This window comes from Fusarium oxysporum, chromosome 8 (assembly GCF_000149955.1).
Source record: "Fusarium oxysporum f. sp. lycopersici 4287 chromosome 8, whole genome shotgun sequence".
In the NCBI taxonomy this organism is placed as follows: domain Eukaryota; kingdom Fungi; phylum Ascomycota; class Sordariomycetes; order Hypocreales; family Nectriaceae; genus Fusarium; species Fusarium oxysporum.
In genome coordinates, this window is record NC_030993.1 from 2,251,544 (window position 1) to 2,277,746 (window position 26,203).

The window sequence follows — 26,203 nt, forward strand, 5'->3', positions numbered from 1 at the left end:
ATACTTTTACAGATGGTCAGTGAGGAAACACTCTACTTCCTCACTCCTTGGCAGTCCAGCAGCGACGATCATCTCTGACTGCTCACACACACCCCCCAGGCCGTGCTAATTTCTGACCCGGGCCCAAGCCTGACCCTCCCACTCCTCTTCTCAAATCCCCCTCCCCTCTCACGCCCAATCCTAATCCGCCTCCATCGAAAACCCCCCTCGTCCTGTCCGTCCTGTCCGTCCTGTCCGTCCTGTCCGTCCTGCCCCCGTCCTGCTGCGGCGCCTCGCTCGCTCGCTCGCCGCCCTGTGCTTTTGTGTCTGCCTCTACCTCTTTTGACCTCTTGGGTCCTACTCCTCAACCTTTTCTCCCCTTTGCTCCTCTTCCTCTTTTCCATATGAGTTCTATGAACTCCCGCTTCAAGAGCCTTGGCTTCGGAAAACGCAAATCCGCTGCAAGCATACAGACCTCGGAAGGTCTGACACCGAGCCCAACCCCTCCTCCAGGCCAAATACCGCAGCTTCCTTCTCAGCAACAGCTAAACGCTCCCTCAATCGCTCCGTCATCTTCAACGACGAGTCTTCCGATGAATCACCCGGGCCCCGGCAACCGTCCGCCTAGCTATACCGCAAACTTCCCTCCCGGTCAAGCTCCTCTTGGTCGTACCAGTCCTCTCGCTCAGCAGCCCAACCGCACTCCTCCAACTCAAATGGTCGGCGGTCCTCCTCCGATCAACACCGGAGCCCCAATGGGCTACCCTCCCGGAATGGCGCCCATGGGCCAAGGTCCTCCTCCGATGGGAGGTCCTCCTGGTTTCGGACAACAACCACCGCCTCCCCAAGGATATCCTCCTCCCGGTCCCCCAGGTGCTCCTATGAACCAGCAGTTTCAACGACCAGGCCCTGCTGCCGAAGTTGAGGGCGCTAGCAAGAGCAAGGCTCAGCTCATTGTTGGAATTGATTTTGTAGGCATTCGATTAGCTACCAGCGCAGCAAACACTGTGGCTAACTAACAATCAACAGGGTACCACATTCTCAGGTGTTGCTTTTGCTTTCGCGACCAACAACGAAGCCAAGGAAGATATCATTACTGAGTGGCCAGGTGCTGGTTCTTACACCAAGCAAAAGGTATGTCAGCGTGGATCAAGATACGAAGCCAGCAAGCTAACAACTGTCTTCGACAGATTCCAACAGTGCTTTATTACGATCAATACCAGAAAGTGGTAGGATGGGGACCCGATATTGCCGATGCCCTTGCTCCTACCGGCTATCCCAAGCCTGGTGTACAAAAGGTCGAATGGTTCAAGCTGCAGCTGATGTTGAGCGGCAACACATACATTGACCCTATCAACCTTCCTCCTCTGCCTCCAGGAAAGTCAGAAATCGATGTCGCCGCCGATTACCTTTTTAAGCTTCGACAGGCTATGCGGTCAGCTCTGCAAAAGGCGTTGGGTGAAGTCTTTAACCGAGAAGAACGCAACATCCGATATTATCTGACCGTCCCTGCTATTTGGAACGATGCTGGAAAGGCCGCCACTCGAGCTGCTGCCATCCAGGCCGGTTTCCTTCGCGATGAGAACGACAACCGTCTGACTCTCGTTTCAGAACCCGAGGCTGCCGCTTTGTTCTGTTCCAAGACCGGTCTTCTGGACCTCAAGGTCCACGACGCTGTCCTGATTGTGGATTGTGGTGGTGGTACCGTTGATTTGATTGCTTATGAGGTTGAGGAGGAGAACCCTTTCACTGTTGCCGAGTGCACGGCTGGTTCTGGTGACTCTTGTGGTTCAACAGCCCTGAACCGTAATTTCAGCAACATTCTCCGCACCAAGATTCGAAAGATGAAGCTTCCCGATGGCTCCAAGACCGCTGGCCGAGTCTACGCCAAGTGTATCATGGACTTCGAGAACCGAATCAAGGCTGATTTCCGAAACAACGGTCAGAAGTGGGCTGTCGATGTTGGTATCGAGGCTGAGTTCCCTGAGGCTGGTATTGAGGAGGGTTACATGACCTTCACCAACGAGGAGATCCTTCAGTGTTTCGAGCCCGTTGTCAACCGTATCCTGGAGCTCGTGAGAAACCAGATCATTGCCATCCAGGCCCAGAACCGCACTCTCCAGAACATCCTGGTTGTCGGTGGTTTCGGTGCCTCCGAATACCTTTTCCAACAGATCAAGCTCCATGTCCCTCCCCAGTTCCAGTCCAAGGTTGTCCGGCCCATGGATTCCGTGGCTGCCATTGTCAAGGGTGCTGTTACTGCTGGTATCACAGAGCGAATTGTTACTCATCGTGTTGCTCGACGACATTACCTCATGGCGACTCTTCAGCCCTTTAAGGAAGGCTATCACCCCGAGGCTTATCGTGTGCCGTCTCTCGATGGAAAGGACCGCTGCAAGTTCACCCGCCAGATCTTCGTCCAGAAGGGTCAGAAGGTCAAGAACGGCGAACCCGTCAAGGTCTCTTTCTTCCGACAAGTCGCTCCAGGTGCCACTCTCATGTACGAGGATGTGCTATATGCCTGTGACGATGATGTCTGCCCTGAATACACTAAGGATCCCCGTAAGTTGAACATTCATTCTGAGCTTCCACAACATATGACTGACATATCCCAGGTATCAAGGAAGTTGTTACTCTTACCTCGGATCTTTCTCGCAAGAACTTGGAGAAGGACTTTGAGCGAATGGATACCCCTCAAGGCACATTTTACCGCGTTTACTTCGATATTTACCTAACCCTTGACGGTTCGGAATTCAGCGCCGAACTTGTCTGTCAAGGCGAAGTCATGGGCCGCTGCCGCTCTCGCTTCAGGTAAACAAGCTCAAAACAGAGGAGGAAGCGAAAGTCGATAAGTTTAAGGTTCACTTTGAAACCCCATGATACCTAGGAAGACACAGACCCGAGATGACGCCAAGTCAGCGCGCAAATGGGATTATTTTTATAGCTGCCTCAAGGGCACGCGAAGAGGACGTGCGACATGTCGAGCGAAAGATGTTGGATTTAGTATTGAGAAGTTAAACGGACGGGGCATGGTGAAAAGACCAACGTGTCTGACTGAGCCTGGTGCTACGTTTTGGGATAAAGAGGGGAAGAGTTACATGCATGAACGACATGATGATTACTCGTACATAGACAATGAATTTTCAGTTGAATGAACGCAGGCTATAGAGTCATATGAAAGCAACCAACGCACTGTCTCAAGTTTCACGCTGAAGCTGCTCACAGTTTCTGATCATAGGTTTATAAATCTCAATAGGCTACGGTCAAGCACATACGACCAAAGCTCGTAGAGAATACGGGGTCCCGTCCGCTCCCCCATCGTCAAGCTGCGAAGCGCCGGATTAGTAGTTGGGTCGGTGACGACCAGCGAATCCCCGGTGTTGTATGTTTTTTGGTGCCTTCAATTTTTGACGATATTCAGCTTTCCTATTACGGTAATTGGCTAGGTGGGGCAGAGTCTCTTACACCGCACACGTGGGATAAGGTGGTTGTTCCCGTTGCCAGGCTGAGATTGACTCACTCACAATGGCATTCTAACAAATGGAGTTAATCATATGCAGTGAACGGTTTCTCAAAGCCTATCTGCTATCTGGGTATAGTTTGATAGATGTTCACAGCACGAGGCCATCTTGAGGGGCATCGTCTCTCGTCCTGGATCGCGACTGCTCTGACGTCATATTTGACCTGCCATGTTAACCAACATCAGGAAATGGCAGGAACGCCAGCCATGGGCTTGTTCCTTCCTTGAGCAGCATGAGGTACTCTGTTGTTTTGCTCACTGAGATACCTTATCTCTTGTTTATGCTCCCCTTCACTTCTCTATTCTCCTTTCTTGTTGATTTGTGATTCTTTCCCTTGCTCCAGGCGAGTTTTCAGCTCGCCTTTATCCTCTTTTACATCCTTATTGTTACTTTCCTGGTATTTGTCTTGGGCGATAAGACACCAAGAATAGCTGTTACAACATCATCTTTCATACCCCTGGTCGTTTCAGATTCGTGCTTTGCCCTCTCATCGCCTCTCCTTCACGACAGCCTAGCCCTATCTCGTTTCCCTCGACCGGTCAATCCCTGTTCATTGGGCCAACTATTCGTCCTTCTTCTGGTCATTTTCAGTTGTCACGCTTGAACCGCAGATCAATTCGACTAGGTTTATCAAGAAAAAGTTTCTGGGCATCAAGAAAACAGTCCCTTATTCGCAGCTTCACGGCCGCCTATACGTCACTGTCGACCCTGGACCCTGGCTCCAAACCAATTCTATCGTTCGTCTTATATCTGCCTCTCGACCGCAGCTTGAATAGTCCCTTCAGCGTTATGATCACGACTGGCTAGCACTTATTGTTATTTTTTGATACTTTGGATCTGAGGCAACTTCATTCGACAGGCTTATTGGATCCCAGTCTCAATTACCCACGTTCAACTTCTTCTTCTTGGTAGGAATAAAGTTCTCGGGTCGTGAGATGGTATCCTCGTCGAGGCGTAGACGCGCGAGTAGCGTTTCTTCATTTTGTCGAGTATTGGTACCAGCTGTTGCGGTCGGTTTCCTCCTGAGCGCCGCAGGGGCGGAAGGGGCACAAGATGTCACGAAGGGTTCACACGACGATCTTCTGCATTTCCCTGGACGAATTAGATCTCCGAACCGAGGGGAACCAAAGGATCCTAACAGGACAATTCCCTTGACCATTACCAACAAATGTGACTCAACAATCTGGCCCGGCATTGCAACACAAGCCGGCAGAGGCCCGGGAACTGGAGGATTCGAGCTCGCTCAAGGAAAAAGTAGAGACCTATGGGTCTCATGGGATTGGCAAGGTCGGGTTTGGGGTCGTACGAATTGTACTGTAGATGGTGATTCGTGTTCCTGCAAAACAGGAGATTGTTTTGGGATGTTGAATTGCGAAGCCAGTGTAAGTGCTCTGTGTGGGAACAAGAGTTGTATAATACTTACCACCAACAGGGTTCCACGCCAGCAACACTCGCTGAATTCACGCTGGCTGGTGGTTTGCATGGGAAGCAGACTTTCTACGATCTCTCTTTAGTTGATGGCTACAATCTCCCGATGGGCGTCAACTACATACCCGCCAAAAACACAACATTCATCCCGCCAAACCTGACCAACTGCGCCTGCATTGCGACACCTAGTTGGATCTACGCCAGCAGCCAGACGGGAACATATTACACAAACTCATCATACCCTGTTCCACTGGAAACTCGAGTCAGCAGTGACAATGCCCGAAGCTGGTGCCCATGGAAATACCTTGCTTTTCCACCCACTAAGCCTGGGGATGGCGTCTATCCGTATCCAGACGACGACATTCAACGGCCAGAGTTCTCCCCTTGTAACAGCGCATGCGCTGCGTACGGAACCGATGAGGACTGCTGTGTAGGGAAGTACCACGACCCAGATGTCTGCAAGCCATCTGCCTACAGCAAGAGAGCCAAGATTATATGCCCTGATGCATATAGTTTTGCTTATGACGATCAGAAGTCCACGTTCATTATTCCTAATGGTGGAGGCTGGGAGGTAATCATGTGCCCCAAGGGTCGCTCAACTAACATTCTGCGACAACTTGGGGATGAAATGAACGAGCTCGCCCAATCTGGCACCCTATCGGAGGTGACACAGAAGAAGCTCAGGGACGTCAGTTATATCGTAGCTGAGAGGAGCCTCGGAAACCATGTGCTACCCATCGAAGTCATGATGGCTTCAACAGCGTTGGCAACTGCAATTTGGTTACTAGTATAAGCTGCAACGGGTCTTATGAGAAACCAACTATTGGAGCTGTGCAGTTTTCTTTTGTGTAGGGTTCAGGCTGGTTCCTGATCTCAAGTACACTCTTTTTGATGCCCGTACTGCAGAAAGTGCGCATACGAAGAAACGATAGACGATGGAGAAGAAACCGCACCATATACCTGATTAAAACGTTTATACCCCCTTTTCGATAACCTTAAATGAGAAATGCTTATTCTTGCACCTGTGCGTAAGCTACTTAGGTTCTATCGCTCTGAGATTCGATGATTTATATCCACCCATGAACTGGTTTGCCTCGTCTTATTGTGAAGTAACCTCTATATTTGAATTCGTGTAAACGTGCCATGTTGCACGTCTATTTGCGTTGCTTCTCCTTCCGCCTCCTCTCCCACTCAGCTCTCTCCTCTTCATCACTTCCACTGAACTCAGCATCATCATCACTGTCGTCTGGAACATCGAGCACGGCCCCACCATGGCTCGTCGAGTTGTTGACATTGATAAAGTCTCCAGCATTTTGGTTCGCATACTCATGCTTCTGAATGATTTCGCGGAGTTCTGTGTTTGTAGGATCGACAAGCTGATAGGGGGTAAGACGGGCCTTGTTCTTGACTCGTGTGCTGGAACCGGCCTCAAGCATCATCTCGACGAGGGCGTTGCCGAAGGGTCGCTGCGCGGGCGGCTCTGAGTTGATCCAACGAATGGCGCTGTGAAGAGGTGTGTCACCTTCTGAACGGTTGATGGGATCGCACTCGAATTCGGGCTGGTCGAGGAGGTGGTCAATAATTTCGTCTGAGGCGGTGGGTTAGCTCGTCTGGGTCATGCGTATGTGTGAAGGTATGTGAGGCGCACAGTTTCCGCGAGAGGCGGCTTCGTGGTAGAGATGGTTGCCCATGACAGTTGTGGTCTCGTTGAGGAGCTTTGAGATCTCGGCATCGGACTTGTCCTCGAGACAGTCGTTGAGAAGATCAAGGTTGTTTCGGCGGCAGGCTTCGATCAGGATTTCCTGGACGGTGGCGCCCTGTAGAGTTTGTGTTATTTCGCCGACCTATCGAGAGTCTTTTGTGCGGAGCATGATGTAACTCACATCGTGCTCTTCATCTCCAGCCATGTTGATATTTGTTGAATATCAAGTCAAATTGAGTTCGCGAGAGCGGGGTATTAGATGTTTGGATTGACGATGACGAAGTCAAGCGCTGAAGAATCTGACAAACCCCGTTGGTAAGTCAGAAGAGTTCCAAGAATATCCGCAGGTAAGAGACGGAGAATGCACAGGCTGGTCGTGTCGTTGTGGCTTAAGGGAGGCAGTGAATATGGACTGTGCTAGGTTTTGAGTGTTTCATGTTTCGTCGGTGTTTGGAGGGGCACTGTGATGCCCAGCCTAATCCAAGTCCACCTCAGGGAGCTCAGGCGGAAATGGCGGGGAGAGGATGGCGCTAGAACTGCCAGACCAGCCTGGGCAATAGTGGGACCCACCAGATCAAGTCAAGCAGCTTCATGTTTCTGCGGTAAAATGGAAAAAAAAAAAAAAAATAATCATACTTCAATTCAAGATCGTTTGTCTATTCAACCGCACCTCAATCCACGACAACTACCAAATAAAAGGGCCCATCTCAAGCAAACCAACGTTGCCCCTAAGCAAATAAACCGTTTCTCTCTCCCACGTCCATAGCAACCGTCATCATGTTGCTCTGTAGGAGTCCCAAAATTGATGCGCCTCTTCCAAACTAACAGACTCCAGTCTGCCCCCATTGCGCAAACATCCTCACCGTCTCCCTCACAAATACACGAACCAACCGTCTCGAATGCCGAACTTGCCCTTTCGAACATCACATCACCGAGCCCGTCTTTTCGCGACGGATGTACGAGCGTGTCGAGAAGGAGGATGTCTTTGGCGGTCCTGGCGCCTGGGACAATGCGCAAAAGGGTCGTGTTCAGTGTCCCAACGAAGGGTGCGAGGGAGATGAGGCAGCATTCTTCCAGGTCCAGATTCGTAGTGCTGATGAGCCCATGACGAGTTTTTACAAGTGCATGACCTGTGGTCACCGGTGGAGAGAAAACTGAGTTTGGGGAAGGATTCCTTTGGATTTTGTAGCGAAAGGGTTTTCTTTGTGCAAGGAGAAACGGAGTTGGGACATCATACTTGTCTTTCAGAGGTGTTTAAGAATCTGTTCCACCAGGCGTCGCACTGTTCTTGATAACGGAATGCTTCTTTTTCTTGCGTGGGGTTTTTCGCTTTCGCGGGGTGTCAGGCATACTTTCGTTCACAGGGTCATCCTGAGTCCTCTTGTTGTTATTCGTGCCTCTCGTATCATCCTGCGAAGGGCTGTTCAGCTTGGCAGGGACCTTCTAGCTCTCTCGGTGCCAATCGACTGATGCCTTCATGCCCTCCTCCATTAGTGCCCTCACGACATCAGGGCTGATGATCTGTTGCCGGAACGTCTCCTGCTGGAGGAGCTCGAGATGTCGTAGTGTCGGGCCGGGGTACGTTAGGTACTTGAGATACGGCGGTTTGCTCCAATATTGTAGGTAGGCAAGATATGCGACAAAGGCGGGTTGGCTGAGAAGCTTCTGGGAGGCAAGATGGTTGAGGTAGGCCGGGTTTGCGAGGGACTGAACAAACTGTGCGCGGTGTCTGTTAGTTATAGGTTCATAGCGCTACTAAATGAGAGTGCAAACAAACCTCAAGCTCAACCTCGAATCGTGAATAGCCACCATATTTGGGCTCTTGGTCTACTTGAGCAGGCGGTTCGGGAGGCGATCCCATTGGGACGTCTTGAGAATCTTCCGCCGCCATATTCCAGGAACTGTATCGAGGGAGACCAATTCCGAACAGTGGAATATGAAGATCAGGGTTGTGGGTGGTGATATGTAGGAGGATGTTGATGCTGTGTTTGGAGGAGTGCAATTGGGGTAGGGGTCGCGCAGTTGAAAGGCCCACATCTTCCATTTGACTGACAGTTGAGGAGAAAGAAAAAGCCAGGAATAGAGAGCTTGTCGATACTCTCCTCCAATTCCTCCCAGTTTCTATACAAATTTTAATCTTGTACTGGGTAACAGCTGTCTTACTTGAGTCTATATTCTATGTACTTTTATGTCTTCTTCTCGTGCTCTTACAATGTCATTCTTCAAAACAATGCAGACGCTAGGCTCCATCTTTTCTGTCCTTGGGAGGCACTGAATAAACATCGACGTCAGCCTGAGCTCTTAGACATAAAAGTTTACCTCTGATGGTGTAAAGTGCAATCCACAAACACAAACTACCTTAGGCAACACTGTTCTTCTCAAACTTATATTGGTAATTATCATATGCTAAAATAGAATTACTCTTCCTGCTGAAAGCACCATCCACTCTTCTCTCGATTATAACTCTTCTGTCTCCTGACACGCTCAAACTCAACATAAATATTGTGTTCCTATGATCGGCTTCAACTCTCTTTAAAATGTCCGAAACATCTGCTACACAACATGTCAAAACTCGCATTCTCATCATATCCGACACGCATGGGTCGAAACCAAAGCCCAAAAACAAAGGTGGACCCAGCACTGATGATGAGCTCAACGGAAAGGATGTCACGCGTGTGACGACAGGTTGGAGAGAGCCTCTACCAGAGGCGGATGTTGCTATTCATTGTGGAGACCTTACGAAGCGAACTACAATTCCTGAATTTGAAAATACCTTCTCTGTGTTACGGTCTATCAATGCCCCTCTCAAGCTGGTCATTGCAGGCAACCATGACATCGCGCTTCATGATGATTATTGGCTCAATGAGTTTGGTGGTCCAGCGGACACGCTCGATGAGGTCAAGACTATTCTTCAGAAGGCTGAGAAAGATGGTGTTCGGTACCTGAACGAGGGCGTTCATGTGTTCACCTTGCAAAATGGCGCTCTGTTGAAAGTATATGCGAGTCCATGGACCCCTTCCTATGGTGGCTGGGCATTTCAATATGACAATGGGCACGACTTCAACATTCCCAAGGAAACCGATGTGGCCATTACTCACGGTCCTCCGCAAGGTATCTGCGACTTTGCAGGCATGACTGGGTCCCACGCTGGCTGTCCCGACCTCCGTGCCGCCGTCGCCCGTGCCAAACCCAAGATCCATTGCTTCGGCCATATCCATGAAGCTTGGGGGACGCATCATGTGACATGGAAAGGCAATGGCATTGATGAGGAACTTTCAAGAAAAGTCGGGCTCAAGGGGCTACGGCCGAATCGCGTGACGCAGAACGAGGAAGAGGCCAATGCAACGAGGGTGAAGCTCATTAAGATGAGCAAGCAAAGAGCTGCACATCTGGACCTCACTCACGGTGACAGTCGCGTGGTTCAAGGGAAACAAACCTTGTTTGTCAACGCAGCGATTATGGATATCAGATATAGACCTATACAGCTACCGTGGCTGATTGATGTTGACTTGGCGAGAGCTGGCCCAGTGTGAGAGATCCTGGACGAATAACTACATCATTGTCATTACGAATCATAAAATAGATATACATCAGCTGAGAATCGAAAGTTTCAATGCTTCTTTATTACTAGCTAAGCTGGTACATGTCTATTACTACTTTTCCCATCACTCTCGATGGCAAGCTAATCGTAGGTACCCCGAAAAAAAAAAAGGAAGTGATACACTATCCATGGATCTCTGAACAACGCATTATTAATTTCCTTGTATCGTAAATGTCAATTGACTGCGTCCCATGAATGCTCCGTGGTGATGAATTTATACGCAGACAGATATCAGAGCTCTTACAGAGCAAGGACAGCACCGAGAGCAGCGAGGAGACCAAAGGCGGGGCCAGCAACAGCAGCAGCGTTACCAGTAGGAACGCTGCTGGCGCTGCCGCTCTCGCTGCCGGAACCAGAGCCAGAAGTTCCGGTGGGGGTGGAAGCTCCGTGAGTCTTGGTGGTGGTCCCGTTGCCGGGGTGGGGAGTAACTGGAACAATGGGGGACTCCTCGGGGATGCTGGAGAAGATGGCGGGGACGCTGGCGGAGCCGGTGACGGAGGTGTCGATGCTGACGGTGACGGCGCCGGTGGTGGCAGCAGAGGTAGCGGTAGGCTTGCTCTCGCCGGCGGTCTTAGCGAACTCCTTGCAGGCCTCAGCGGCAGCGGACTGAGCCTTGAGGAGGTCTTGAGCCTCGCAGGCCTTGGTCAAGCAAGGGGTGATGATGGGGAGGAGCTTCGCCTGGAAATCGGAGGCGCATTGGCAGGCGGTGTCCTCGAGCTTGCAGCCGGCCTTGGGGATGTTCTCCTGGAGACATTTGAGCTGTGAGGTATTAGTTGGGTGCTGTCATGGATGTGTAAGTGGTCGGGTGTGTTTGGTTGACTTACAGCACACTCGGGTTGACCACCGAAGTCCTGAGCGGCAACGAGGCCAGCAGCAGCGAGGAAGAAAGCAGCCTTCATTTTGAATGTGGTGTGTGAATGATTTTGGTACTGTAACTAAACGATTGAGTGAAAGCGAGAGAGCTTTGAGGTATTAAGTCAACAATTAGACAGATGTACAGAGTAATTCAATTCAATTCAACGAGAGGGATGTACAAAAGGCAACTAAGACAAGTCCTGGAACAGGTCGGCATCACCTCCTTATATACAATGTAGTAGAGTCTTGCAAACTTAAAAAGTCCCGATACTTTATTAGCCCAGTCAATAGTGCTGGACAGCAGACGTCAACAAGTGGCTGGACTACGAACGAATACAGGCTAAGGTACTGCTATTGGGGTGACCATTGACCTGGTCCTGATCCCATGCTAAGCTCTAGCACAGCTTCAGGCTGCAGAAGTGCCCCTGGACCCCTGGGTTCAAACCCCCCCCCCCCCCCCGAGCCCGACAAGCCGATACCAACCTTCTGCGTACTGTACATAAAACACCTGGACCGACCAATCATGCCGAGTCCTGCGGCATAGGCGCTGATCTTTTTCGGTGGGTCTACAGCGCCGATAGAGTTCTAATGGCCTGTCAATCACCATATTTCAGTAACATTCTCACAACTCCCGTAATTGTCGGGTGTCATCGTCCGAGGTTTCATAAAACTCTACTTTTTTCCCTATCTTCCATTATCTTCTCCAAGCGCCATTTTGTGCTCGGCAGCGACCTCGGAACAAGGAAAATTGAGTTTTATTTTGTCTCTTCTAGTCTCTTATCCCCTAAATTTGCTACTCTTTCTCTTGTTTGTGCCGGTTGCCGTTTGGGGGCGACGCCGTCATTGCCCGTGGCGTTTCTTGGTATGCATCCGTGCATGTTTTAAGAGGAGGGGGGGGAGTCTTAATTGGTGCTACCCTCGAAACTAGGGATTTATTGCCCCGGACAACATCACAACAGTCAATGTCTTTCCAGATCAAGAAACATACGTACGTCGAATGTATTGAATACGAAGTAGCCTACCATAACTTTATTTCTCCATATAAGGTTTGATGATGCTAGTTCATGCATCAAAACTGCTCCTTTCGTCTGTTTACTCCTTTTTTTCAGAAGCTTCCTTTGGTTTCTCTCACTTATTCACTCAACTTACAAAGTGTATAGCATCCGGAACAAGATAGGGCTAGATATTAGAAGAAACATGCAAGCAACCGTCAACAAGCTATGAAACGCCACTAAACGGCACAAAGACCAGGATGAGAACATGATATGTACCACCATCTCAGCTTCTGCAGCTCTCGCACACTGGATCAATCGTGACAACCTTGAAGGCTGAGCTGGCTTACTGTTACTGCTGCTATTGTCTCTTCTGAGTGTCATCTTCACATCCTCAAGCTCATCCATCAACGTCAGCTTATTGCCCCCTCACGCATTGTGCATGCGCGTGCATACAAACACTTACGCGTCGTCCCAAAGTGCCTCCTCGCTAGGACTTTTTGGCGGCCTTGTACGGATAAATTGGATGCTTCCCGACAAAACATCTTCCTTCTCCCTCGCTGCTATTGGTGGATGTCGGCTTCTAATTCGGGGAGGTGTCTAGACAGTGCAACTCCACGAAACGCAGTGATGCTTAAACGAATACTGCTGTAGCTCTCTCTGGCGGCTGCTTTTTCTTCTTTTGACTTCATCCTCACATGCAGGGTCAGATCAGCATCACCGATCAGCGGCTGCATGCCATGTGCAGATGCATCTCGTATCCGGAGTAACGTGTTGTCGAGGCTTGGAATCAGGCGAGTACGGCATAGCACTTACATAACCTCACATCATGCCAGCACCACATATGGATCTCCATTCGCTAAACAAAGCATGGTATACTGAGTAGAGAGGATGATCAAGACATCTAGAGACTTCCATAAATCTCATACCGAAGTAGCAAAGTCTGGTCTAATCGTAGGCTATAAACTCATGATGAGGTTCTCAAACCATAACCCAATCTCATAAGCATGAAAAAACAAGACACTATCAAATTCCTTGGATATGCTCATGTTCCTCAGCCCTTGATTTGCTTTACTAAGTCTTTCTCTTCAAGCGGGTAGTAGTGTATAATAATGACTGGGTACACATATAGCACACTGCACTTAACGTCCATTCGCAGTACCGCATACCAAACGTTGTTGAGCCTCCCTCAACTGCCATCTACGATTTCATTCCAATTACCTCAGCCACCAAACCTAAGCCAAAGTCAATTCTCCCTTCCGTCAGAATCCTCGATCGATATCCATCACTCGCTTACTTCTCGATCTGTGACACATATCCCATGTCGGCGCCCTAGCGTAGCCCTGTGGAGTTGAACAAAAAGCTTGGCTCAACATGGAAATCTTGCCAAGTTTCCTTGTGTGTTTGGCAATTGCTTATACAGCGGGACTCATGTGCCGTTCCTTTTAAATGATGCAAACAGAGATCTTGTCTTCAAAAATGACAGCGACTTTCCGCTAAAAATTCCATCATGTAGTCACTAGGGTGGAAATACTAGGACAGTAAATGCAGGTCTAAATACATTAACAAGCAAATGTAGGTTCTAATAATTATATGCCTAAAAACACATCGCCTCATGAATCATCGTCCCATCGAGGCCGATTCATGATAATGGGTCTCGCGGGATCCCACGGTCCCCGTATCTCGTTCTTGTACTTCTGAAGCCCTATCAGCCACCAGCTGCAGCCTCCTGTAGCCAGTATGGCAATGAGCACTCCAACAATCATGCCCACTAGTCCACTCTTCCACGGCCATCCAACTGTGTTCTTATCGTATCCCAGTATTAGGCCGACTCCGAAGCTTGCACCTAATACCAGCAGAATGGCAGAGAGGATATGGAAGCGCCAGCTTCGATGTCGTACATAGCGTCGGAATACTGGAAACAACCCAAACACCTCGATGCTGAAGAGTGTCAGACTGAACACCTGCTTGGTCGATGGTAGTCGGCTGGCGAGTACAGTCGATGCCATCAAAGCAGCATTTGTGGACAGCGATGCTGGAAACTTGGCACCTACACCTCCAGAGTAGTCAAAAAAGAAGATATTGATCGCGAGAAGCCAGAAGGACATGGCCCAGATGCTGTCGCTTGATGTTGATCGCGTTAGCGACTTGAGAATGGGACTCAGCCCAAGGAGCGTGCAATAGATAAGAATCGCGGACTTGACGGTCTCCATCCTCTGTCGATATCGATTTTCTTCTGCCAGGAGGGGCGGTGGTAGTTCGGGGAGATGTTCTTGACTCGCTCGTGGAGTGTGTGCGATACCACTGGCCAGGGAGGTCGTTGAAGCAGACTGGGCTCGATGCATCGTGCTAGGCGCATGCAGGTTGGTTGTCGAACTCGCAGCCGAAGCGACAGCAGATGGTGCGGCGGTAGACGGCGCCGACTCGACCCGGAACGGAGGTGGACGCCGGATACTGCCCGTGCGGGTTGGTCGCCTTAGACTTCCAGTCCGACCGGCCCTTCCCATCACATTCGCTGCCACGCCAAGACTCGGATCATCCGTGTCTTCAATTTCTGATAGCCAACGTTCCCAGAGGATCCATCCTACAAACGTAGCGAAGCTGCTCCAGCTTGTGACAGCAACAGGAGACACGCGTTCCTGAAATATGCCGACAAAACAAACAACAAAGATTATGACTGAACAGACATGCTGTAGTATGACCGTAGAGTCAGCGACGAGTGGCCAGAAGTCATATGGCTTGAGACGAGGGTTGCGCTGGAGATTCTCGAGGAAGGTCGCTTGATCGGTGTAGTTATCGGGGTCTGCAAGCTCAATTGTTAGCTGCCATTGTCCAATACAGGAATTTCCTGAGACATACACGATTGCTTAACCCACATCAGCTTCTTCCATGGGCGTTTACGTCTTCGACTCCGGCCTCGCGGCCCTCGAGGAGGCGACACAAAGGCATCGTCAGGGGAAAGATGAGAACGACCGAAGCCATGAAGGGCCGAGTGGTCTAACGAGGGGAACGGCGTCTCGTCGTCGGTAGGGGGTAGCATGCTATCGAGAAGGCATTGGAGGCGTCGGGATCTGGGCCCGGGTCCGGGATCGGGATCGGGGGGTTGACTTGAACCTGGGCTTTTTGTTGGTGAAGTTGGAGCCGGAGCTGAAGTTGGAGGCTGGTGTTGATGCCAATTGACACCTGTAATGAGTGGGTCGCCCAGGGTTAGTGGACTTGGAGATCGTGCCGTAGCGTCTCCTGTCATGGAAATGGATGGATCTACTAAACTATGACAAGTGCGTGTGTGTGCGTGCGTGCGTGCGTGCGCGAGCCTGTAGCTGTGTGTACTGTAATGTATGTAGGTGGCTAGTAAGACACGCTTGGATAGTTGAGATGTGACGGGCTTATCGTCATCTCCAGCTCCCGCTGGAGAATGTTGATCCTGCAGCAGTATGATATTCGTATACGTGAGAGGTACCTTATTGTCTCTTAAATTTATGTACCTCCGCTGTTAAGGTACTTCACACTTCAGGCAGGAGGATAACCGGAAGGAGCTGTCTTCTGGTGGGGTCAGTGATACACTTGCAGCTTCCCACTCATACTGCACAACTGATCGTGCAGTCACCAGTAGCAGAAGTTTTCTCTCTCATCTCCTCTTGCAAAGTTGAATTATGACCATAAAACACGATAGAAAATGTACCGATACACGGACCGAGAGTCAAAAAGAAGCTTTGATCAACCCTCAGGTCATTTCACTACCCTACACAAGCAGAGTCAGCTCAACCGCCTGACTCCTGATCCTCGCATGATTTCACAAACAGCACATTGCAGGAGAGAACGCCATCGGAGAGAAGACTCAGGTCTGGCGGCTACAGGGCGACCTTCTTGATGGCATTGGATACCGAAAGTGACAACATTGAGTATACGCAGATACGCATGTACACCGATGTTTCAAGCACAGTCATCAGCCTTTCCAATATTGAGCACATCACCGCTCTTCTTTCGATCCACCACCCACCATCCCATCCTGCTTGATCAGTCTGCCTTGGCATATTCAGTTACTTCTAACCAAGAAACCGGGTTGATATGCTAGACATGGTTCGTGGATACGCAGCATACAGAATGAACCGTGCAGAATGCAGGCCTTCTCTCCCTGTCACACTTATAAAACCACATAATTATCTCCACTCCTAGATAGCGACCACTTCGAGTCTGCCAGCCAATGGATCAGGTTAGCTCTCCCGATCCTGAGAGATCGATTTGGAGAAAAACGTGGTCTTGGGACCCAAACCAGCCACGCACCCGTACCTGCTGATGTGCTGTTATCGGAGAAATTGGATCATGTCGATGGCAAATCGAAATAGGAACCCGGTATTATTGTCTGACATTCATTCGCTCAGCCTTCACTCATCACCATTGCTATCTGCAGTCACCAAGGATGCCCACTGCTCGTTGCCCCAAGTCAGATCTCACTGCCAATCATAACCAGACTTGGTAAAGGCGTTCATTCTTGGACTGTCCCAGAACCAGTTCACCGGCACCAATCGCGTACTATCCCGCCTCAAGTTAACGGACTCCACACGGGGTTACCCGACATCCCTTGCAGGTTCCCGTCCAAGCCCTTCCGCCTCACTTCAAGCACATTTTGTTAAGCCAACCATACCGCCGGGTCCATACCAAACTCCCAGTTCTTCTACAGTACGGAGTGTAGGATCGAAAGATGCCTCGGTACCTCCACCGCGATAGAGAGGACACATCTTCAGATTTCCAACCAGGAGATAAAGATCGAAAACAAGCCAAGAATGGACAACTCAATCAACTCACTCCTTTGGTGTGTTGAGTTGAGCTGAAAGTGTCCGTTCGCGCGCTGACCCACGCTCTCGGACAACTGTCACCTACGGATACTAGCCCCGTGATAGACAATCGACATTCCCGGCACCATGAGCGGTCACCTCCAGATGACTGTTTGTAGCTGGGTAGATTGTACTCCGTGCTGAGGAGGTCCTGATTCTGATTGATCTCTCCGGCCCTAGCATCGCGTCGCATCGGTCTTGCCCACTGGCAGGCTTTTGCGTCGTATGCAGCCACGACTGGGATAGTCTGCCACCGTCCAACTCACATCACGCCATTATCCAAGACATATTTCACTAATGCTATAGACACACGAACTGATCGAGTGTCTCCGGATGCTGAGCGTTGTCTTGTTGCTGTTTCGACTCAGTACGAACACGACGAGATATCCTAGTCAAACATTTGATCAAAAAGCAAGAGAAGACTATAAATCATATTTGAAGTAAGATGATGAGCTAAAAAGGACAACGAGGGGAAACGACGGGGCGTTGTGAGGCGTTTGGCAGATTTGCTTTTTTACAAGACAAGTGAGAGTCGAGAGGTAAACAAGAAGCGCGAAATGTTCGATAAAGTGTGATCGTCCACTCAAACATCTTGCACCATCTGCGGCTCCCCCGGTCTCATCACCACTTTGTTCCTTGGAAAGCTGTCTCATTGGTAGATTGACCGAGACACCAGAATCCGCCATGCAGTATGCCGCCATCGAACCGCTGAGGGCGGTGTCGGTGAACCATCCCGGTTTTAGTAACCTGTGACACAGTATAGCACATAGTCTATCTACTTACTATCTACCACCTACATACCTTACATGCATGCGTGCATGCAGGTATGCACCGCGTCCAACGATGGCTTCACGAGGATCAATTATTTTCCCCGCCCCGGACGTGCCGCAAACGGTCATGGTCCCCCCCTACTTGTAGGTATGACACTGTTTCCGTCTGTCCTCGTGAGAACCCCTGCTCTGGGGTTTGACACTATATACCCGACGTGAGATTAAAACCGCCGCTCATACCTCTTGGTTGGCAGCCAACCTTTGATGTCTTCTGCTGGTCTTTACTCTCTGGAGTTCATATACTCCACCCTCTGTTTACTATGATGGAGATGTCCGCTTCGTCCCATGGCCTCGAGACCATGGCGTCTTTGTCCCTCTCAACCTCAGCTACGACCGACTTTAATTCTTTACCAACGGAACTTCGTCTAAAGATATGGTCACGAGCGAGTGAGCCTCGTATCGTTTTATACGGTGATCTGGTTCAAAAGAGCCGGTCTTATCCCTTGCCTACCGTTACACAACTCAATGCGGAAGCGCGAGATGAAACTCGGCTGGGGTACGAACCAATTGGTAATGGATCATACTTCGACTTCTCCAGGGACATCCTCCTCTGTGACCACAAGATCTCAGATCAGGTGACCGACCAGTACCTAGATGGTCTTGCCCCGCGGATACGGCGTCTTGTCTTCTGGGACTGCTTCCCTGATGATGGACGGGTGGAGGGACCCTATCACTATTCTGTCTATCTATCAGCGTGTTACCGGCAGCCGGATTTTGGGAAAATCGAATTCGACAGGTTTTGGTTCCCTAACGTGGATGATATGTGGATTGTCAAGGTGGGGGAAATCGACCCAGCGTGGATGGTCCAGGTGAACCCAAAGTTGCCATATAAAATGCGACTTCAACAGTTGGCGAAGCAGTTCAGATACTGGGTGGACGAGAACATCATTGAGATGGCACCCCTGGACCTGAGGGAGCCAGAATCACAGGCTGTCTTGCATGACGGACGTTGCGGGAAAGAAGATTGCCATGAACTCAACAAACAGCGCAGCATAATGTTGTCCAAGGTTGCCTTCCTCGACGGTAGATACAAGGCTCCCGATGACGGACAGAAATGGATCCGAATCATTTCATGGCAAGCTGGTGAAGATAAAGCCGTATACGAAAACAGGATGAGATGGGTGGTTGTCGAGAGAATTCTGACATTTGATTTGCAACGAGATGGATGGAGCGAATCTGGAGTGGAAGTGAGACGACGTAGCAGTTGAAGGTAATAGAAGTGGATGGGGGATACCTTTGACAAGCGCAAGGCTCTGCCATACTGAACGATAAGAACAGTACCTCCTGGACAACTAATATCTGCGTGAAGTTCAACAACGGCACCAACACAGGGAAGAACAATTTGACACTCTCTGAGGGTAAATGAAGAACAGACGTGTAGAAGGGCTCAGGATTTGAAGAAAACTTGTTGGACTATTATGTCCAACCAGAAATGACGGACACAACGATCAGAACAAGCTGCGGTCTAGCGCTATCATTTTGCGCAACTCAATGATGAAACAAGCAACGGTATCTAATTATTTAAATATTCATTCAAAACATACTGAGGTATGTTGTTTCTGTTATATATTGCATTTATAAACTTCATTTTCGAAACAAGCGGAACGATAGAAGAAAGAACAAAACTGAAAGATTATTTCCTCAATCCTCAGGTAAACCTGCATATTATAATTGAACTTATGAATAGCTAATGGTGTTCTTCTACTGTGCAACCCGTGTTACAGTTCAAAGTCCTTCAGCTTGTTTATCTGACATGGAACATCTGAACAGATCTCCCCTCACACTGAGATCGACGATATCATAGTAGTGTTCAGGCGAACATAGGAGGATGTAACATTAACCTCTGATCTGAACAACAGATTTCCAATCAACAGAGATCTGAAAATATGGACAACACCCAGAAATGATGAAACTGCATCTTCATACTGATGTTTCAGACATGAATTTGACTATAAAGGAAAGATATTCTGCAACTCTTTTGCGTATCTATGACAACATCCGTCATTTACATTTACCAAGAAGAGATCTCAACGTCGTAAATTCAACAGCTTTGAATATACCTATAATCTTGCTACCTCTATCATGTCTTCGGTACAGCCCAATAAAGAGGGAGTAATACTCGCTACCATGGGTAGTGATATCGACAAGCTCATTGGCCCTAAAACTGTCAGTTTCTTTCCTGAACGAGCACCTAGATGCCAAGATGACTATCACAGAATTGAGGCAATGATCTACATCAAACCTCATATGCCTAGACTTGGACCATATCAAGTGTTCAAGCGACTTCACCACACCCGTTTCCGAGACAGGGAGCATCGGTCGAGGCAAATGTCCGTTAGAAAGGACACCTTCTTGACACACCACATGGTCTTCCCAAAGCCTGTGCCCTCGCAATTTGGATTTCCTCATGGATATAACCTCATCAGTCTTGGTCTCCGTCTAGTTGCGTCAACTTTTGATTATGATGAAGCAATTCCACACATCCAGTTGACAGAATATGCTTGACGACCGTTGAGCCTCAGAATGTTCCCTCGTCTTGAAGAGTTTACTATGATGTGCCTGCGGCCTATTAGCTGCAGCTGCCAAAGTCGTTTACCCTTCCTCAATTCCTCAACAAACAAACGAGGTGAGTACTATGGCTTCCGCTACCACCAAGATACCCGACGCGTGGAGTACACTCAGCTAATTTGGTCTGACGTCGCAGAGCTTGCATTCGCCGGCGAGGATCTTGTAAATGAGCTATTTCCTTGTACAATTGTCCGTCTGTGGATCGTCGGACAACGACGCGGTCGGTATAGGATGCCAAAAGAGCTTGAATGGACGCACCTAGACTTGTATTCGGAGTTTAGTGAGCACTATCTCAACAGAATTAGAGACTTGTGGGTGCTGACTCGAATGAGACTCGAGAACCCGATTCGAGAGGAGATATGTAAGATGGTAGTCTGATCGACTTTGGGTAAGTATTTTGTGGTGTTTTTGAAAGCACAAGGATTGAGAGTCGGAGTTGCTTCGTTTGATACTTTGGATGTAATGCTGGCCGTTACCCTCTCTTGGTATTGTACTTGATCTGCTATTTTACCTCGGAATTGTAAAAGAATTTGGATATTATTATTGCATTAGGATCTGTGAGATTTGACTTGCTATACTGTCGCTAGGCAAAGAGTTAACAAGTGGATGCTCTTGTCAGGCAGATGATTGTCTACCTATAAATCTCGTTAGACAAAGGTCCAAAGGTTGATTTCATGTCGCCAGTGCAAAAGGAGTGTTTCATAACTGAATAATAGTATTGATGCGACAATTGTTAATACGCTAGATGCCATACTCGCCCAATAAAGCAGTTGCCTAGGTATTGTTGCATACCTGGGCTTTATTACCCCTGAGTTACTGCAACCGAGCACTGGCAGTATACTCAAGGCATTGCAATTCCTCAATTATGACTACTAGGATCCTTTTGACGTGACTGATATTTATCTTATTTGGAATGCGGTAAGTAAGTATTGTGTAAATAGATACATATTCGACTGCCACACAAGAAATTCCAACGCTCAAACAGTCTAGCCTCTATTAGTGTACATAGCAATGGGCTCGTCAAATCCCATAGTGAATAATCCTACAGAGATATTATATTACGTTCCTCCGATCGTTTCGTTTCAAACTTGAAGCTCGTGACCATTCTCCTGCCGATTTCCGTAGCCTGTTGCCCAGACTTATACTGGCAGCTGAAAGGCCCTGCATTCGCGAGGGAAAAGAGGGCTCAACTCTCTCCCAGTTACGAGGCACCTTTGCGTCGTCGTCGCTATCATCCAAGGCTGGACCAGGCAGCATCATCATATGCCTTTGCCCCTTGAGCATGGCTCCCTGCAGAGCTGACCATGATTCAACCTGGCCATCTGCTGCCTCCTCCACACAGTTGCACTCGTCGCCTGCGGGGCATTGCGTTTCGCCAGCAGCATGCCACTCTGCTAGACACGCCTCGTGGCTTGCGCAACCACAAGCCAAGCATGGCGGGAAGAGAGCATCCACAGGCTCAAGGCAGTACACACATGTGAGCTGATTCTGAGTTTGATGACAACGATCACATGTTCCAACAGCACCACCAACCTTGGAGTCACTGGAAGTATAACGAAGTGGTTCCAGCTGGATTTCGTGTATGCGGCACATCCCTGTGACATCAAGGCCGCGACCTGAAGCAAGCAACGCTTGAAGCTGATCCTTCTTGCCCATGGCGATGGGCGATGAGTTATGTGCTTTGCCATCGTGACCAGCGCCTGACTCATGGAAGTTGTCGTCAACATGCCCTCCAGTCATGTCCTCCTTGAGTGAATTGAACTTCATAATCTCGAGTCTGGAGAGTGGTTGATTCCACATTTGCAGCATTTCAGCATACGCATATCGATAACGAGCATGGACATCGGCCTGACTGGACTCGAGCATGGATATGTTCAGCCAACCATCATCGTCGAATGCGGTTTGATCCTCCATTGTGACGGCAATCTTTGTGGGCACAAGTGACAGATAATCATCCCTCCGATAATCATCATCATCCAAAGAGGTTCTCCCACCATTCGAGTCCATCGCGGTCGACGCACTCCATGTAACATTGCCTGGAGCCAGACTGCTGAGAATCGTTTCAGCAGGGCTGGGTCTCTTTCTTACGTGATTTGGAGGTGACGACGAGCTGACTCCTGCAAACGAACGCGGCAGGTTGGCAGCAAAAGCTGATGCCAGTCCCGAGTTTGCTCTATTTAGAAATCGTGTGTTTGGAGACGTAGACACGCTGGGCGGTGCCTCAACCTCCCCCAAATACCCCTTGAATTTATTTGGCGGCGTTTCTCCACAAGAGTACGAGTTCGATGCTGCATCGCCACCCCATATGCCGTCGTCTGATGCCTGAGATCCAGAATAGTGGACAGGAGTGTGCACTGTCATCGGTGTTGTAATAGCTGAGTTCGTATAACTGCGTCCACCAATATTCCATAGTGAGGCATCAGTGGGGAAGTAGTCTAGCGAGAAAGCTGGTGCCTTGAAAGGGAGGGGAGTCTCGGGTTGCGGTAGATGAGATTCAAAGTAAGCCACACTGTCTGCAGCAGAAGATTCGCTGAATATACAAGAAAGCATTGCCAACATTTGGATGTCCGCAATCTTCTCATAGTATGCAAAAAGGTCCATGATGAAGTCCCTGGCCAAGGGATGCTTACCCCATTTGACTCTGCCCGACAACGCACCTTCATGTCTTTCCAAAAAAGAGTCAAGAGGAGAAGTATCGGCATTGCATCTGGAAACCACATCGTGGGCGATTACCAGAATAGAATCGCGCCTCTGATTGTGGGCGAGTATCTCGAGCGGAACACCCTTCTTTAATAGAAGCGCAAGATATCGCCAGACATCAACCAGATCTCGAGCGTTGTACTTCTCAGCAACCTTTGCATTGTGCTCACAGACCTCGGCTCCATCGCCAAAGATGGCGTACTCACGCGCAAATTCCTCTTTCGAGGGGAGAAGACCACGGAAGTCATGTATCGAGATTAGGTTCTTAGGCCGACCAGGCCTGCGACGACTTGTGCCAGTGCCAGTACCAGTGCCTACTCCTGTACCACCGCCACTCGAGCGTATTGATCTGTCTTCGCTCCATGTTTTCCTAAACTGGCGGCTAGGGTGATACCAGAGATTAATCTTATGCATTGACGTAGACTCTGAATCGCTCGAAGATGATGAGGATGAAGATGATCCAGAGGCAGACGTATCAGAATCCCCGCTGGATGCGGAACTGTCTTCCGCCATGAAACGTTGTCGAGGCCCAAGATCATGTGCGATTCTGCCAAAGCCCGCAAAGAATGGTTCCCCCTTAGGGCGTTCCCTATAAGCGTCCATAGTGGTTGTGAACAATGCGCGCGCCTTTTCCTCTTTGGAGGGGAAGAAACAGATCAATCGTCCGTTGTGTGAGAACCTGGCACCGCAGGTCCTGGGTGGCGGTGGCACGATTGTCCTATTCGGAGGCGCAAGCGCGGTATCCAGCTCGTTATGAGGGGGCAGTTCTTGAGACATGGATGCTGAACCGCCGGCGGGGATATCCTCGTCGGATTCACTAGAGCTCTCGTCCGCTAAGCCATCAAGTTCATCATCTAAATCTCGAACATTCTTGAAGAAAGTTGTGCTGCTTTCAAGATCAACTTCCCCAAGGAGATACGTAAAGGCAACCTCAAGGCAATTCTTTTTTCTTTGCAGGAACTGATTGGCCAGTTGCTGAATCTCGCGATCAATCTTTTTGTGAGTCTCTGCAGGCATGAAGGACGATTTTTCAACATAGAACTTTGGTGCCCTTGTCTTGGGATAGCCGACTGGAATATCAATCCGAACCTTAATGAATATAGTTTCTCCATCGGCGCCCCAGGGGCCGTTCAGTGAGGCGTTGAGAGTCAAACTGTCCATATCAATGTTGTCCCATCTCACTTTGGGAAGTTGATGGCTGATGCGTAGAAGTTCCTCCTGAATAGATTCAGGTTCTGCCCACTCATCGTCAGGGTATCCATGGCCAAAGATACCCGAGTCTTTTGATAAGTGTCGTTTGGCGCTCGTTGACGCCTTTCTCTTAGTCATGGCAATTCCTTTCATCCATCCTATTTGCGACTGGTTACGATCGACGGATCTTCCAGATACCTTGGCCTTCATTGAAGGACCTCGCCATGCCATCGATGCACGGTGGCTTTGAGTTGTGCCTGATCGCATTCCTAGGGTAAGAGCACTTTGCTTATGATAGCTGGTGCCAGGCCGGTGATCACTCATTGTAGCAGATTTACGATCGCGATCCGTACTTTCGTCTACTGTACGGAAAGTCTTGTATGTTGCGCCTTTTCGAGTGATACTGATTGCTGGATCGGCTGGCATGCCGCGTTTATGGCCGATAGCGGCGAAGATCTTGGGGTCGATGCATTGAAGCTTTAGTTCGTTGTCTGTGCCCCAAGAGACGAGCTGGAATTCACGGTTGTCTTTACCGTCGTCAGTTATGCCGCCACGGCACCTCCACAGAAATTCCTTTGCTTTGTGATCTCCGTGCCCCGGCCAGACATCGATTGGTTGACTTGTCACTTTCGATTCTGGTTCAAAGTTGGTGTCGTAGAGATAAAGGTCACCCGGTTCGTTCTGGGGTATTGCGAGGAGGCCGTGTCCGAAAGGTGTGTGACGAGCTCTCCACACTGGAAAGCCAGTTTCAATGGTATGTTGCAAGGGCTCTTCCGCAGTATAGTCCCAGAAGTTGATCCTCTTGTCGATGGAACAGGAGACAATAGCCTTCGGGTCAGATCGATTCCAGTCCAGGCCATATATCTTGGATTTGTGAGCTTTGATAGATTTTAGAGGCTCAGAAGAACGGCGTTCATCCCAAATATGCAACCATCGATCGTGAGCAGAAGCGAGGATGTGAGATGCTTGGCGGTTGTATTTGACCTGAGATGCACCAGCAGTCCAATCGCAGAAGGTCAAAACAGGCTGGCGTGGTCTTCGAAGATCCCATGCGTGAATATAGCCATCTACTGAGCAGGTCGACAAGAGGTCTGGATGGTGAGCAGACCAGTTGACGTCTGTAATAGCACGACTGTGGCCTTGAAGAGAATGTTCTATGGCACCTGAACTCGAGTCTTCCCTGCGATTTAGATTCCACACCAGGGCACGATGATTGGCGGCTGAGACGATCCAGTAGTCGCGAGCAGCAAAGGGTGACCATTGGACATCCACAACCAGCCACGGAAGGCCATGAGTTCTCAGTCGCCGGGGAGGGCTATATGGCGAGTCAAGATCTATGATTGCCAATCCATCAGGCCTAGTTTGTTGTTAGAATCTATCAATTCAACAGTACACTTTTAACCTACGAAGCCAATGCGACGTCTCGCCCAGCAGGAGAGATAGTGGCTGAGCCGACTAGGCCATCAACATGAATGGTGCCATCTGACTCAAAACTTTCGCTCTCGTAGGCAGATTTGATGACCTTGCCCTTCTTGGGAGCGTCAGCGAGTTGGTCGAAGGAGGGCATGGTGATGCGTATCTCGAGAGGGTATCACGACGTTCCTCATATCGCAACTCATATGAGGTAAGGAGAGGAGACACGGCGAACTGCCACTGAATGGCTTTGAATCATGTCATAATCCACAAGAGGCCAAAAAGGGATAGAGGCGTTTGATTTCAGCAGAGGAGAAGAGTTGCTCAGGGCAAGGTATTCTTCAGTACGAACGTTGTATGAAGATGTTATTAATGAAGCTGCTCACCTGAACTCGCGTTCCTCACTGGATGAATGATTGACAGGAGGTGGTCAGAGCGCGCGACGTCGTTCCACAAGTACCACACCTGCTGTTTGAAGTGTTGTGGTACATCCCCCGCCATTGCCTGTGAGTAGAGTTGAGCTTGTCCAGGTTCAGCACTTAACGGAACCTTCCGCGACCTTCATTGGGCACATGCCGTAGGAATGGT

The 26,203-nt window shown here is 49.4% G+C and overlaps 12 protein-coding genes and 1 non-coding gene across 14 annotated transcripts; 7 read left to right on the top strand and 6 right to left on the bottom strand.

The window, feature by feature from the left end:
* FOXG_03359 (uncharacterized protein) lies at positions 1-3,193 on the top strand. The gene is made up of 4 exons (XM_018381052.1): positions 1-950; positions 1,009-1,113; positions 1,170-2,541; positions 2,595-3,193. The coding sequence occupies exons 1-4, from the start codon at positions 384-386 to the stop codon at positions 2,792-2,794; spliced, it is 2,244 nt and encodes a 747-aa protein (XP_018237463.1). The 5' UTR covers positions 1-383; the 3' UTR covers positions 2,795-3,193.
* Positions 3,194-3,252: 59 nt separating this feature from the next.
* FOXG_18541 lies at positions 3,253-3,368 on the top strand. Its single transcript, XR_001936365.1, has one exon. It is a non-coding gene; the product is annotated as a 5S ribosomal RNA (ribosomal RNA).
* Positions 3,369-3,490: 122 nt separating this feature from the next.
* Positions 3,491-6,016, top strand: FOXG_03360 (uncharacterized protein). Its single transcript, XM_018381053.1, has 2 exons — positions 3,491-4,882; positions 4,933-6,016. Exons 1-2 carry the CDS (start codon positions 4,436-4,438, stop codon positions 5,719-5,721), a joined length of 1,236 nt encoding a protein of 411 aa, XP_018237464.1. The 5' UTR covers positions 3,491-4,435; the 3' UTR covers positions 5,722-6,016.
* Positions 5,824-7,115, bottom strand: FOXG_03361 (uncharacterized protein). 2 transcript variants are annotated; one of them, XM_018381054.1, is made up of 3 exons: positions 6,812-7,115; positions 6,577-6,745; positions 5,824-6,516 (listed from the first exon to the last, which is right to left on the bottom strand). In XM_018381054.1, the coding sequence occupies exons 1-3, from the start codon at positions 6,833-6,835 to the stop codon at positions 6,083-6,085; spliced, it is 627 nt and encodes a 208-aa protein (XP_018237465.1). In that variant the 5' UTR covers positions 6,836-7,115; the 3' UTR covers positions 5,824-6,082. The 2 variants fall into 2 exon arrangements, with proteins under 2 accessions (XP_018237465.1, XP_018237466.1); XM_018381055.1 differs by having other exon boundaries at positions 6,577-7,115.
* A 126-nt stretch (positions 7,116-7,241) lies between these two features.
* FOXG_03363 (DNA-directed RNA polymerase III subunit RPC10) lies at positions 7,242-8,453 on the top strand. Its single transcript, XM_018381057.1, has 2 exons — positions 7,242-7,417; positions 7,466-8,453. Exons 1-2 carry the CDS (start codon positions 7,408-7,410, stop codon positions 7,786-7,788), a joined length of 333 nt encoding a protein of 110 aa, XP_018237467.1. The 5' UTR covers positions 7,242-7,407; the 3' UTR covers positions 7,789-8,453.
* On the bottom strand, positions 7,242-8,677 carry FOXG_03362 (uncharacterized protein). The gene is made up of 2 exons (XM_018381056.1): positions 8,408-8,677; positions 7,242-8,346 (listed from the first exon to the last, which is right to left on the bottom strand). Exons 1-2 carry the CDS (start codon positions 8,672-8,674, stop codon positions 8,074-8,076), a joined length of 540 nt encoding a protein of 179 aa, XP_018237468.1. The 5' UTR covers positions 8,675-8,677; the 3' UTR covers positions 7,242-8,073.
* A 264-nt stretch (positions 8,678-8,941) lies between these two features.
* FOXG_03364 (uncharacterized protein) lies at positions 8,942-10,341 on the top strand. Its single transcript, XM_018381058.1, has one exon. The coding sequence runs from the start codon at positions 9,168-9,170 to the stop codon at positions 10,161-10,163; it is 996 nt and encodes a 331-aa protein (XP_018237469.1). The 5' UTR covers positions 8,942-9,167; the 3' UTR covers positions 10,164-10,341.
* On the bottom strand, positions 10,232-11,363 carry FOXG_03365 (uncharacterized protein). The gene is made up of 2 exons (XM_018381059.1): positions 11,056-11,363; positions 10,232-10,990 (listed from the first exon to the last, which is right to left on the bottom strand). The coding sequence occupies exons 1-2, from the start codon at positions 11,128-11,130 to the stop codon at positions 10,472-10,474; spliced, it is 594 nt and encodes a 197-aa protein (XP_018237470.1). The 5' UTR covers positions 11,131-11,363; the 3' UTR covers positions 10,232-10,471.
* Positions 11,364-13,482: 2,119 nt separating this feature from the next.
* On the bottom strand, positions 13,483-15,564 carry FOXG_03366 (phosphatidylinositol glycan, class C). Its single transcript, XM_018381060.1, has 2 exons — positions 14,938-15,564; positions 13,483-14,881 (listed from the first exon to the last, which is right to left on the bottom strand). Exons 1-2 carry the CDS (start codon positions 15,323-15,325, stop codon positions 13,692-13,694), a joined length of 1,578 nt encoding a protein of 525 aa, XP_018237471.1. The 5' UTR covers positions 15,326-15,564; the 3' UTR covers positions 13,483-13,691.
* An 89-nt stretch (positions 15,565-15,653) lies between these two features.
* Positions 15,654-19,439, top strand: FOXG_03368 (uncharacterized protein). The gene has a single exon (XM_018381062.1). The coding sequence runs from the start codon at positions 18,004-18,006 to the stop codon at positions 18,949-18,951; it is 948 nt and encodes a 315-aa protein (XP_018237472.1). The 5' UTR covers positions 15,654-18,003; the 3' UTR covers positions 18,952-19,439.
* FOXG_03367 (uncharacterized protein) lies at positions 16,965-17,812 on the bottom strand (the record flags this gene model as incomplete). The annotated part of the gene is made up of 4 exons (XM_018381061.1): positions 16,965-17,160; positions 17,226-17,301; positions 17,512-17,660; positions 17,715-17,812. The coding sequence occupies 4 exons, from the start codon at positions 17,810-17,812 to the stop codon at positions 16,965-16,967; spliced, it is 519 nt and encodes a 172-aa protein (XP_018237473.1).
* A 386-nt stretch (positions 19,440-19,825) lies between the features above and the next one.
* On the top strand, positions 19,826-20,845 carry FOXG_18542 (uncharacterized protein; the record flags this gene model as incomplete). Its single annotated transcript, XM_018398663.1, has 2 exons — positions 19,826-20,369; positions 20,448-20,845. The coding sequence occupies one exon, from the start codon at positions 19,826-19,828 to the stop codon at positions 20,246-20,248; it is 423 nt and encodes a 140-aa protein (XP_018237474.1). The 3' UTR covers positions 20,249-20,369; positions 20,448-20,845.
* Positions 20,846-21,173: 328 nt separating this feature from the next.
* Positions 21,174-26,015, bottom strand: FOXG_03369 (uncharacterized protein). The gene is made up of 2 exons (XM_018381063.1): positions 25,609-26,015; positions 21,174-25,559 (listed from the first exon to the last, which is right to left on the bottom strand). The coding sequence occupies exons 1-2, from the start codon at positions 25,767-25,769 to the stop codon at positions 21,365-21,367; spliced, it is 4,356 nt and encodes a 1,451-aa protein (XP_018237475.1). The 5' UTR covers positions 25,770-26,015; the 3' UTR covers positions 21,174-21,364.
* Between the last annotated feature and the right edge of the window lie 188 nt (positions 26,016-26,203).